Consider the following 12,456-nt stretch of genomic DNA (forward strand, 5'->3'; position numbering starts at 1 on the left):
TTCTTCTTTTTTTTTTTTTCCTTTTTCCTCTTGGTGTTTCATTCTGGGTACTTTCTATAGGTATGTTTTCAAGTTCATGAATCTTTTTTTCTGCAATATCTAATCTGTCATTGATCACATACAGTATATTTTTTATCTCATCGTTTTTGTTTCTAGAAGTTCAACTTTGTTTTTATATCTTCTGTGTCTCTGCTTATGTTTTGAACACATGGAATACAGTTATAAAAACTTTGAAAAAGTGTGCTTTCCTGCTAATTCTCACATCTGGGTCAGTTCTGGGTTGGTTTCAGTTGGTTGCTCCTCATTATGGACCATACTTTTCTGCATTCTTTGCCTGGTAATCTTTGATTAGTGCCAGACATTGAGAATTTTACCATTTGGGGGCTGGGTATTTCTGTGTTCCCGTAACTCTTGTTGGACTTTGTTCTGGGGCACAGTTGACACAGAGACAGTTTGATCCTTTCAGGTTTTGCCTTTATGATGTGTTAGGTGAGCTCCGTCTGAGACCCATTATCTCCATTGTTGAAGCAAGACCTTCTGAGAGCTTTGTCCGGTGTGCCGTGGCATCCAGTGTGGCCAACGGGAGTGAGCACTACTCCCAGTCCCATGCAAGCCCAGGCCTCTCCCACCCTCTCATGTGGTGCTTAGCCTGGCCTCCAGGCATTTCTTCACACTCGTGCACTGATCTGTGCTCTGCTCTGTCCCCAGGGACCCCTCACCTCTCTGTTCCTCTGCCTTCAGGACTCCGGGACTCCTACTGTGTGCCTGTCCTCCTGGCCTCCCGGCCCTGTTTCCTCACTGAGGAGGCTCCTGGGCTTGCTCAGACCCTCTCCCTGCACCCAGTCCACCTTCTTTCAAGCTAGTGACCCGGGCAGTTATGGAGTCCACACCATTTGTCCCCCATCTCTCAGGGACCTCTGTCCTTGCCTGAGGTCCAGGATCTTGAAAACCATTGTATTATTATTATAGTTTGTCTGCTTTTTTGGTTGCTTCAAGTAGGAGCATGAATTGGTTCCAGGTACTCTGTGGTGACCAGAAGCAGAAGCCGATCAAACCCCAGTGGGCCGTGGCTCTCTACTCCTTTCCTTCCAAGTCAGAGTGTTTGCAGTGTCTGCCCTGCCATGTCTCCTCTTCCACAGGGGCTGGATAGCGGGCCTTCACTGATACTGCTCAGTGGTTGTTGGCTGTCCTTCTGCACTGGACCTGGAGTCCACATGACCAGGCCCTGTGCTGAGTGCCTCGGGAGTGTAGACAAGGGGGACAGAGGTGGGAGATGGGTAAAAAGCAGCAATGTCTCCCTGGAATCAGGATCATGGTGGAGACAAAACTCCAGTGTGTCTGCTCATGGCCAGGGCGCCCACATGCCCCTGAGCAGGTGAAGCCCTGAGGACAGCCAACAAGGAGAGGCCCTCCCAGGGGCACAGCTAGGTTAGGCCTTAACCCTAACCCTGAGGCCCAGGCTCCCCAGCGAGGGGTGGAAGAGTCGGGGCAGGGAGGCCAGGAAGGGGGTCAGGGAACTCAAGTTGAATGTAGGTGTGGCCTGGGCCAGCATTGCTCCTGTGAGCTCCTCACAGGTGCCAAGGCCAGGACCAGGGAGGGAGAGACCTGGGTTCTGGGGGCCATTCCTTGGCACAGCCTGCTCCTCTCTCCTTTCCAAGGCGAGGATGGCCGGGTTTTGAAGATCTCAGCCGGCGTCAGGTATGTGCAGCTCCCGGCCTACTCAGAGGTCAGCTTCTTCAAAGTGGACAAGGACAACCGAGAGCCACCCATCCAGACCCCATTGTGAGTATGGGCGACGCTGGAGGACATAGGAGGGATGTGTGGCCTGGGGGACAAGGAGGGATGGCCCAGAACTGCTCTACCCAGACCCGTCTCCACATTACTCGCACACCAGCCAGGAACCCGAGGGCACTGGGCACCCAGCAGTGAGCGTCAGACACGATATGCTTGGTCTAGTGGAGAAGAAGCAAGGGCACCTTCAGGCAGTGGGGGCCGGGCAGGGAGCCGGGGCTGGGAGGACTGGGGCCGCAGCAGGGTTCACATGGTCCCGGAGCAAGACTCTCTCCTCCTCCTTCCCTCCCTCCTTCCCGCTCTCTTAGTCTCAGAGGGTTGCCTCAGCTCCTCCTCCTCCCCAGAAGGGCCCCTAGGCCACCGTGTCCCCACAGCCAGGTGTCACCCTCCGCTTGGCGTCCAGCAAAGCCCGGTCCCACCCATTCCCTTTATAGTGGGTTTGACTGCATTGCCTATCCTCTGTGGAGTCCCAAGTCCGGGGGCCTGGAGCCCAGAGCTGCCCTGGAAAGTGCCGGAGATCCGCCGCTCCTCACGGGGGACCTGCCATCAGACACCTCTCGGGGCCAGAGGGACATGCCCAGTGGCCTTCCCGGTGAGTGGAGTTAGCCAACTGGTTGGCGGTAGGTGGCATGAGTGCTTAGGGGCATGTGGGGCAACAGCGGGTGCCCCGGAACCTGGGCAGGAGGAAAATAAAGCCTAGAGAAGCCAGGCACAGTGACCCTGGAGGAGACAGGACATCCCAGGAAGATGTTGCCGGGCCTGCGCAGGCCTCTGCTCTGCAGGGCCAGTCTCTGTGGCTGTGGGCTGAGGGGCAGGCTGGGAGCTACCTGTCCTGGGCATCCAGGCCCCTCAGGTGCAAACCCAGTGCCCACAGTGCGGTGGGGAACAAGCGGTCCCGGGGGCCCCCCCACAGTGGCCGTCCTGCACTCTCCACGGGCATGTCTGGTCATCGCCGTCAGTGTAAAGTCAGGTGGTTTGTTCGTGCTCCAGGAGCCTGGTGGGAGAATGCAGCCTGGGCTGATGGTCTCAGGGTTGTTTCTGCATCTGTCAGACCGAGGGCTGGGCCCAGAGGCAAACCCACCAAGGCCACGGTTACCAGGAGGCCTGTGGTCAGCCTGGCCAGGACCCCCGAGTGTAGGAGCCGGGCCTCGTGGCCCCCACCCGCCGAGGTCAGCCGCCATTTGCAGCCCTAATGGTCATGCGGGTTCACCTGGCTTTCCGGCTGCCTCCACGTCTGCCCAGAGCACACAGCATCTCCACATGCACTTGGCTCCTGGTGCCTGAAAACCTGCTGCCGTGGAGTGCCTGGCCTGGCTTTTCCATGGATTATTCCGGAATGACTCCCGGAAAGCCGAGTGCTCAGGAGGTAAATCAAAGTTTCTTCTCTGCAGTTCACTGTGTCCGGGGCCGTGACTCCTCCCACACAGCCTGATGCGTCATACAGCCTTCATCTTACTGGGGGGAGCGTTTGCATTACCCGAGGCAGCCCAGCCGAGCATGGCCATGGGGTCCCGCCTGGTCACCTGTGCCCACCACCGCCCCAGGAAGCTGCACCAGATCCTCGGGGACCACGGCAAGCTCAGTAAACAGGGCTCAGGGGTCCCCATCGGGCAAATTCACGTGCACGTTAGCTGTGGGGGCCTTCACGCTCTTCTCGGCCCTTTGAAGGGGGGCCCGTCCCCGCAGTTAGGATCCCAGCCCTGGACACCGCAGACGGGTGCTTCAGAGTCACAGAGCAGGACAGGCGGACCCGGAGTGCTGCGACAAGGCCCATGGCCAGACCCGGGCCTGGGCCCTCGCTGCGGGGAGCCCCATGCCGGAGGGGCAGGCGGGGGCCCTGAGGCTCGTGGGGTGGAGCCCTGGGGGGCCTGGCCACGACCCCTCGTCTGCTTCCAGCCCAGTTTATAGAAGCAATTTTACACTGCAGGGCAGAAGAGTTCTCATATTTCCGCGTAAAAACACTCTCTGGGCGCCACGCCTTCCACCGGGAGGGATTTCAGAGCCTGTAATGAGGTCTCCGTGGAAACCAGGCCCGGAAAGCGGGGCCATGTCTGCTCCTTGATGTTTGGTGCAGGCGGCCCGGGCCTGGCCCACTGTGCAGGTCTGGGGGGCTCACCGCTCGGGGAGCGGGCCTCACCCCATGCTCGCGGGGCTGCTCTCAGGCTGCCAAAACGTTCAGAGATGTTTCTAGCTTTGCTAGGATGGGGGTGTGGTGCCGCAGAAAATTATCTTTGGAGAGACCAGGGGGAACATGCCCTTGGTTTTGTGAGAACGCTCCGCACTCAGGTTTGAGCTCCGCAGGCATCCCAGCTGCCTGTTGGAAGCTCTGCAGCCGAACCCGAGGCCCCCGGTCCTTGGCCAGGTGCGTCTGGGGGCTGACGCCAGACGTGGGGTTGCTGCTTCTCTGCCCTCTTATGGCTGAGCCTCTCTGTGCAGGCCTCCTCTTCTGTAAAATGACAAGCGACCTCTGCCCCCAAGATTGCCAACCCCATGGTGAGCCCGTCCTGTCCCCTCACAGGGTGGCACTCCAGCGACCTGCACACCTGCCCGGGGGTCAGGAAGGGTCCCCTGTGCTTCTGCTCCTCTCATGGGGATCGGTCCACCCCCGAACGCTCTGGAGGACATTCACACTGAGTGTCCTGTCCCCACAGCTGCCCCAGAGCACCCCTCGCCTGGCCGGTGCCCGAGCCTCCGGATGTGTTGGCGGGAGCCTGGGTCTGCTCTGGGTCACGGACACGCGGGCCGGCGCTGTCCTCTGGTGCCTTCTGCCAAGAGGGGTGAAGCCATTGTAAATGTCAGCTCTGCCGCGGGTAGGATAGGGTCAGCCATAAGCAAGAGAAAACCCGCATGATGATAGCTTAACCAAGGGAGCTTGCTGCGTGGCGTCTAGGAGGCTCCAGCCGTGGGGCAGCCCAGCAGTGCGCGAGACCCTCGTGCCGGCGAGAAAAACCCAGAAACGGCCCCAGGGAGACCTGGAGCTGCTTGGGTGGGAAGCAGGCAAGGCTTTCTCTCGCTCTCTCTCTTTTTTTTAATGAAGTGGCTTATTCTGTGACTATATGGGGATAGATATCTTTAACTCGTAAGTTCTCTTTCCCCTTGTCCTAAAAGACGGCAAAATGTGTGACATTCCATGGCAGCCCCCACGCGCACGGGGAACATAAGTCAGGAATCTTTCCCTCGGACGAGTGAACGTCTGTGTTCTCAAAGCCAAACCGTAAACCGTGTCGTTCTCACTCTTATTGCTGGCCTGGCGCAGCGCTTTCTCGCATGGCTCCCGGATCCCGCCTCTCTTCCTTCTGCCAGACCTTCACCAAGGACCCCTGAGCCCCGTTCAAGCCTGCAGCGAGCCAGGAGTTCCAGCCAAGAGTTACTGCGTCTGCCTACCTGGGTGACAGCCACATGCGCCGGCCTCGGGGTGGGGAGGGTGGCACCTGCTGAAGCCGCCATGGGCACTTGCCGCTGCATTTGAAAGTCTTGGGGAGCACCCACTGGTGGCCCCCAGCCTGCAGCCAGGACACACGGACAGGCCTCCGAAGTGCAGGGCAGAGACCGCAGCCCGGAGGGTTTCAGGCCGAGAGATCAGTCGATACATGCCTAAAATAGATTGGGGCAGAACATGTCCCAGGTGACTGTCCCTCTGGAAGCCCTTCCTGTGTCCCCGAGCGGGGATTCCACTGAAATGTTCTCCCAGCACACAGACTCCAAGCCCAGGGTTTCCCGCTCAGCCCCGGGTCACAGGCGCCATTGGACGCCCTCCCATGACCGAGCACGCGCCACCACACAAGCAGGCAGGAGCCCGGCTCCCGCTGAAGCCTCATCCCGCAGCTGCGCTCTTGCTCACCAGGAGCACCCCCACCCCAGGTCCATGCTCCCGAGCGCACCTAGGAGCCTGCTTCTGACAGCAGAGCGGTGGCTTCGACCCCACCGATGTTCACGCTCATGTGGACGTTCAGAGGCAGGGGCGATGGCCCCGTGATCACCAGGGATCCCTGTTCTCATTGCCTCTTCTCCTCTGTGGTCCTTCCTGCACCACCTCGTGGCCCCAGGGGGTTGCACAGGGGCCAGTCATCAGGCCCCTATTCCCGGCAGTGGGAACTGGAAGCAGAGGGAGCACGGCTGGTCCCTTCTAAGAAGCGTCCCTTCCAGGACACCCCGTCGTTCACCCCTCGTTGGCCAGAACCTGGTTACGTGACCATAGCAGGCCATAAGGAGACAAGAAATACAATTTGCCAGCCAAGATCAGGTTCTGTTACCAGAGAACGGAGAATGGATATTTCGTGTCATTCAACCATGCTTGCCTGAGGGTCTGGAAGCCACAGGAGCGAACCCACCTTCAGCTCACAGCCGAGAGCAAGACCCTGGGCCTCCTGCCATCTCCAGGGAGGGACAAGGCAGGTGCCCTCCCTCTACATCTGTTTGTAGGCAGTGTCTCCTGTGCGAAAGCGCCATGTCCCCCTATCTCATGCCCCTGTCCCACGACAGGGCTGTAAGGCACAGATCAATGGGTCTGGTACAACTGGGGCTGGAGGTGAAGAAGCTTAGTCTGTCAGACCGATGGGAAGTATGGGAGATGGGGTCCCACAGCATCAGGAGCTGCTGAGGGCCACAGGGAGCCCCGGCCCCATGGCCCCTGCCCTGCTTCTCTGTCTCAGGGTTAGCTCACGATCAAGAAACAGTGCGGGCAACCACCCTGGTCCTGGACAGGGGGTCCCCTTCCCTAACCGAAGGGGTGGGCAAAGGCAGGGCCGGGTGGGGGCCTGGCCACCAGGTCTGCTCCCCAAGCAGCCTTCACGCCGGGCTCGGCATCACAGAACACCTGGCAGGCCTCCCCTGCAGCCTTGGCTCCTGGGGGTAGTGCTGGTGCGGGCCCAGAGCCCACCTCACCCCACCCCACCCCTGCCGTCTGTCCCCCCCCGGCCCCGCCCGCCACGCTCCGAGAACCAAACAGGAAGGATGCGCCAGTTCAACAGGATGTCCTTGCCCACCTCACGGTCAGATCTTTGAGTACTTCAGGGTTTCCTTTCTCAGCGACCAGGAGGTTGGGTGCCAGGGTGAGGAGAGAGGGAAGGGGCTGGAGCTGCCCTACAGGGAGGCATCGCAGCGGGAAACCAAAGCAAAGCGGCATCTAACACTTAAAAGCAAGCATCCATGCTTCTCCAAGTTCTTAAGCTCGTGTGCCAACACCAGAAGGCACGTGGAGCACAGTCCCCAGCCTGCTGCCCCGCCGTACCCCCAGATTTCCCCAGCCGCGTTCGCCTGGCCCCTCCAGTCACTGAGAACGTGGAGCTGGACGCCAGCGCCTTCCAGCTCGCGGCCCTCGCCCTCGCCCTCACCCCACGGGGACCAGCTTCTCGGCCCTTTTCCTCACCCATCCAACCCACAATTAAGAAAGTAAACTCTCTAAAATCTTGGTTTCCAATTACGCAAGTAAGTAAAACGAAGAGAGAAAACGCTTTCTCTTTCCAGAGGCCCCGTGTCAATAATATGTAATTGTGAAAGTCAGTATTCGATTATTTTGTTGATATGAAATAGTTCAGTCGCTGAATTGTTTTAACTTTTGAACAGACGATGTGCTTTTCGTTGAGAACAGGCGATTTCATGGGCGTGGATGATCGCCAGGTTTTCTAAACCCTATTTTGGTGAAATTACAGCACCCACATTTTAGTAACAAAGCACATTGATGTTATATTCAAAAAGATTTTTATATTTAGACGCTTAACCTTTTGTAATTCCCACCCACAGCTTTAAACGGTAGCGCCCTTTTATGTTAATTGCCGTCAGTGGGGTGTCTGCTCGCCCCCTGGCAATTTAGGCCCATTGAGCCCTAATGCAGGTGCTGATAATTGCTGCAGGGACATTGTCAGGCAGCGGAGCCCAGGGGCCCAGACAATCCCCCGTAAATTGGATTTGGGAACCTAATAAAGCTGTAGCAGGGAGAGAACCTCAGATTGCTTCTCTCTCTCTCTTTTTTTTAAATGCACAAAACCCTCCCAGGAAATGTTCCCAGCTGATCTGAGTGGTCCCTCTTTTCCATTTGTTGAACAAATGGTTTTGAGTATTCATCGGATGGGATCTACAAAGAATCATCCGTAATTGTAAAATGATTTTAAAAATCAAGGTGCCCTTTGCCGCTAATCCAATCGTGACAATAAAAGTGACGGAATGGGTAGCAGAGAACTTCTGGAAATTTCATTGCCTCTTGGGGTGGTAACATGTTTTAATATGAATTGTCTATGGTTAATTATGGCAGAGTAGCTGGCATGAAAGGTCCATATTTTTAAAGGGAAATTTGTGCTGTAAATTTCTCGTCGAGGAATCCTACCACACAGAGAGAATGTCCCTGACAAGAACAGATACCCCCATGCCTCCGAGGCCAACGCAGGGAGGACCAGTGGGATGAACGCAAAAGTGAGGGGGCGTGTCTGCCTGAAACCACGCATCCGAGGGGTGGGCGGCCACAGGACCTGAGACCACAGCCCCTCTCCCCTTCGGCTCCCTGGTTCCCCTCCTTCCTGCAGCTCCTGGCCTGGGGCCGAGAGCACCTGCCACAGAGCGGGAACCCCAGGAGCACCCACAGGACCCCAGGCAGCAGGTCTCTGGGGGACCCTGCAGAGAAAGGAGAGAGGCAGACAGGCCTGGGCTTCCGTCAGGCTCTGCTGGTGCTGCACCCCGTGGATGTGCCTCGAGGGGACGGCTGCTCTGGCAGGAGCAAACTCCGCTCTAGAACTAGGCGCAGAGCCAGCTCAGATGTCGTTCTCACCCTGGCTCTGGCCTCAGAGGCCTGTACAAGGGGGGACCCGGGGGGCTCCCCAAGATGGTCTCCATGCCCACACCACAGTGAGGAAGCCCTGCTTGGGGCAGGGTGGGCCCCCTTCCCCATGGCCCTGGGGGATTTAGGCCATCTGCTGGACAGACCCCAGACCGCCGAAAGCCACCAGGCCAGGCAGGGACAGACACTGCATTCGTGTCCTGATCTGCCTCGGGTTTAGCCTTTGACTGTTGAGGCACAAATGGGAGGGGACACATCCCACCTGCCCAGCTGCCCGTGTGCAGCCCTTCTCCCTCCTGGGACCGGCCAGCAGGGGCGCCTGGTCTCCTGCGGTCAGAGCCCTGCTTGCCCTCACCCTGCGTCACAGGGCCTCTGGCCTTCTTCTTGTCAGCCCCAGTGCTCTCCATCCACTGGGAGTGGGCACAGTGCTTGAGTGGGCCCCTGCCCCAGCCGGTAGGGGCATGGGGCTCTCCTGGTGCCCAGTGTGGCCCCTGGGATGCAGGAACCACTTCGGGCAGGACACTTGAGGAGGGCAAGAGGCCAGGGCACACCTCGCACCCTGACCTGTCCAGGATCCCCTGGTGAAGGTTCTGGGGAGGGGTCTGCTTGGGGTCGCTACTGTCCTGGGCGGTGGTGGGTGTGGGGCAGGCCCGGCCCAGGCCCCGTGGTGGGCAGAGTCGGGCCTGGACTGGCAGGGGGATGCCCAGGGCAGGCTAGAGGAGCAGGTGTGGGGCGTGGCTGAGGACCAGCCCCGGGACGGAGGGGACCTGGGCCAGGCGTGCACGTGCGGGTGGGAGCTCACACGCCGGGAGAGGCTGCATGGCTGAGTGTGCACCCGCCAGTGCGTGTAGCATGGGGTGACCGGGAGTGTTTCTGCTTGTGTGCACCCTCGTGTGCAGACTGCGTGCATCTGTGTGCAAGTTTCCCGTGTGCAGAGAACGTGTGGGGTGATGTCTCAGTGTGTGCTTGGACCCCTGGTCACGGCCAGCTCCTCAGTGCCCAGCCCTCACCGCACACGTGGCTGGCGGTCTGCAGGCCCCGCAGGGTCCAGCTTCCTTTTCCTCGTAAAGGCCACTGGCCCATGGCGCTCTCTCCCTCACCCGATCGCTCCTAGAGACACACAGAGACCCTTCATCTTTCCCAGAAGAACGCAGGGCAGGGAGCTCGCTTTTGCCAGGAGAAGCACCACCTCATCCCGAGGCCAACTCCATCCCTCTTGGGAGGCCTGCTGCCACGTCTGGAGACCTCCGACCTCTGGACCGGCCCAGCGGAGGGTCCCGCACCACTGTCCCGGCCTCTCCCGCCCCTGCAGGTGGCCCTCACATTGGAAAGCTGCCGCGCTCTGGGCCCCTTCGTGGCCCCTGAGGCCTCTGCCCAGGCCTGTGCTGAGAGCCCTGGGGCCTGCGGCGCACAGAGCAGCTCGGGCCGGTCCTCCTAGGACGGGCAGCGTCAGGGGGCAAAAGGGCTGCGGCGGCAGCTTGGGAGTCCGAGCACAGCCCGCCCTTTCAGCAGAGCCTCCCTGGCAGCCGCCCGGCGCTTACCGGCGCCCAAGCATCGTGAGGTCAGCCTCCCGTCAGACCCCGCGTCCCTGGGCCACTCCTAGGGGCCCCCATTCCCCACCCCGCTGAGCTGCCCCCGCAAGATGAGAAGCAGCAGCCCCGGGGGGAGGCACCCTGTGTGGGCGGCGGGCTGCCCGTCTCAGCCCCGGGGGCTGGGGTCCCTGTTGGCCATCTCAGGGGCGGCCCGGCCTCACTCTGGCCCCTCGGTACAAACAGCCTGGCCAGGGAGCCTTCTGGAGGCGAGGAGCGGGGGGACATCAGAGACAGGCTCAGGAAGAACCCCCCACATTTGTGCCCCCGTCCTGGGGTTTGCCAGCAGAATCACCCCCTCTGTCCTGTCCCATTTGCGAGTCCAGCCCCGCAGAGCTCCAGGAGGGAGTCTGGAGACAGCAGTGTGCACTCGGGTAGCGTTTGGGGGAAGGGGACGTTTTAGCCACTTGGCGGGGCGCACGACCCCCTTTAGAAGTGCCCCCTTCAGAAGGACGCACATACAGGAGAGGACAGGGCCGCGTCAGAGTGCTAGTTTCGGGGGCAGCAGCGCGACCTTTATTTTCTGAGCATCCAGAAAGGACGTGGGCCAATGGGGACAATGGCTTTGTGTCAAGTCCATTTTCCACACTTCGGTAAAGGACGGGGAAGGCAGGTGTCAGGTTCCTCGTCAGGAACAGTCCGTGGCCCCCGGCGTGGGCCCTGCCAAGCGCAGCCCAAGGGGCCGGGGGTCCTGGTCCACGCTGCGGGCCCCAGGGCTAGGGTTCTGATCAGCTGCGCGCCCACCCCTCCCCGCCAGGCCCCACGAGCTCCCTGAGGGCCTGGTTCTCACACAGGCTCCTTGGAAACTGTTGAGTGTGAAAGCCTCTGGATAAAACCATGAACCAAACCTGCCCCAGGCCTGCAGTCTGGATGCGGCCTTAGGCGCCCACGTGGGGACCATCTGTGTCTGGGCTGGCTCCCCGGGCCTCTCCACCCCGGCTGCAGCCTGTGTGGACACGTGGGGCGGAGGTCAGGCTGGGGGCTCCTGGCAGGGGCTTCTGGGACTGTGCAGGTCCTGCCCCATGGTCGTGTCGAAGACAACATCTGAGGCCCCATCAGGCCAGCCCCACACTGGACAAATGGACGGGTGGGCAGGGAGCACGCGGCCCAGAGCGAGCCCTTGTCCGGCGACCTGGGCCGTCCGAGAAGGGTCCCGAGGGTGCCCACCCGGCCCTGCCCAGCACTCGCGCGGCCTCTTCTCCCCCTGGGTCGTGGAGACCCGGCCCCACGAGTCCTCTGCCTTTGGCAGCGACCAGCTCCTCGGCTAATTGAGCCTGCTCTAAAGACTAATGCAGTGTGTCTGGTCACCTCCACGTGAGGCGGCTCTCGGCCCCTCAGGGACGATAACAGTTATTTTTTTGATTCACTTAAATGAAGAAAACATTCCAGCCTGTGGCTGGCCCTCCGCCCGGGCCCACGGCGGCCGTTGGACGGTCGCGGCCCGGCCTCCGCAAGGCTTGTTGACTCCGGCCGCCGCTCTGCCTTTGTCTCCGCGTCCTACACAGGTGATTAGGGAGTCTAATTGAGTTGGCTGTAAAAAGATAATTAATCGACATTTCCTCCCAGAGAGGTCAAGCGCCGATCTCCCCACTGCGCAGCCTCCCGTTACGAGCCCCCCACCCCAGCCCCCCAAGGCAGCAGTGACCTTTATCTTGCGGATAATTAAAATCGACATAAAGGTTTTGGAAATAACTCCTGAGAGCTGGAGTCGGCATCTGCGGGTCGGGGCCCTGCCTCGTGGGGTGGCCAGGCTGGGGAGCGCCCCCCAGAGTGGCCGGGAGCAGCTCCACGGGCCCCTACAGGCCAAGGCGGGGCCCTCACCCAAGAACACTATCCCATCAGGAGCAGGAGGGGATCTTGGGACACTTGCTTCTCCTGGCGGCTCCCTCGGGGCCGTGGGGCCCAGGTGGAGGAGAAGGATGGGGTCCCCAGAGAACCTGATTCGCGGTGAGGCAGCTCTCTCAGAGGGGTGGGGGCTCTGGCCAGGAGCGCGGCTGGGGACGGGGATCCGCGCTGGCCTGTGCTGTGGGCCGGGCGGTGTCCCTCCAGCGTGGTCCTTTAGCAGAAGGTAGTCTGACATCCCCTGGGGGGCACCTACCCGCAGGGCGGACAGGGTGAAGAAGGGGCTGCAGGAGGGGTGAGTGTTAGGGGTGCACGTGGCCACCCTGTGGCAGCGGGACACGGCACCTGCAACGATGCCCCGGGTCGGGGCGTAAGCAGAGGCCGGAGGGGCCAAGCGTCCAGAGGCTCGGCCTGCGGCAGGGTGGTGAGCCAGGATGAGGTGCAGTGAGTAGCGGAGTGGCTGGT

The 12,456-nt window shown here is 60.4% G+C and overlaps 1 protein-coding gene across 1 annotated transcript in view; it reads left to right on the forward strand.

Annotated features, from left to right (window-relative positions):
- The window catches only part of MORN1 (MORN repeat containing 1), a 53,414-nt gene that overhangs the window by 23,599 nt on the left and 17,359 nt on the right, over positions 1–12,456 (forward strand). The window contains exons 9-10 of the mRNA XM_035019966.1: positions 1,659–1,782; positions 2,226–2,383. Of these exons, the coding sequence (XP_034875857.1) occupies positions 1,659–1,782; positions 2,226–2,383 (282 nt within the window). The remainder of the gene's footprint in view (positions 1–1,658; positions 1,783–2,225; positions 2,384–12,456) is intronic.

Source organism: Mirounga leonina, unplaced genomic scaffold (assembly GCF_011800145.1).
Source record: "Mirounga leonina isolate KUSES-001 unplaced genomic scaffold, KU_Mleo_1.0 Mir_173, whole genome shotgun sequence".
NCBI classification, from domain to species: domain Eukaryota; kingdom Metazoa; phylum Chordata; class Mammalia; order Carnivora; family Phocidae; genus Mirounga; species Mirounga leonina.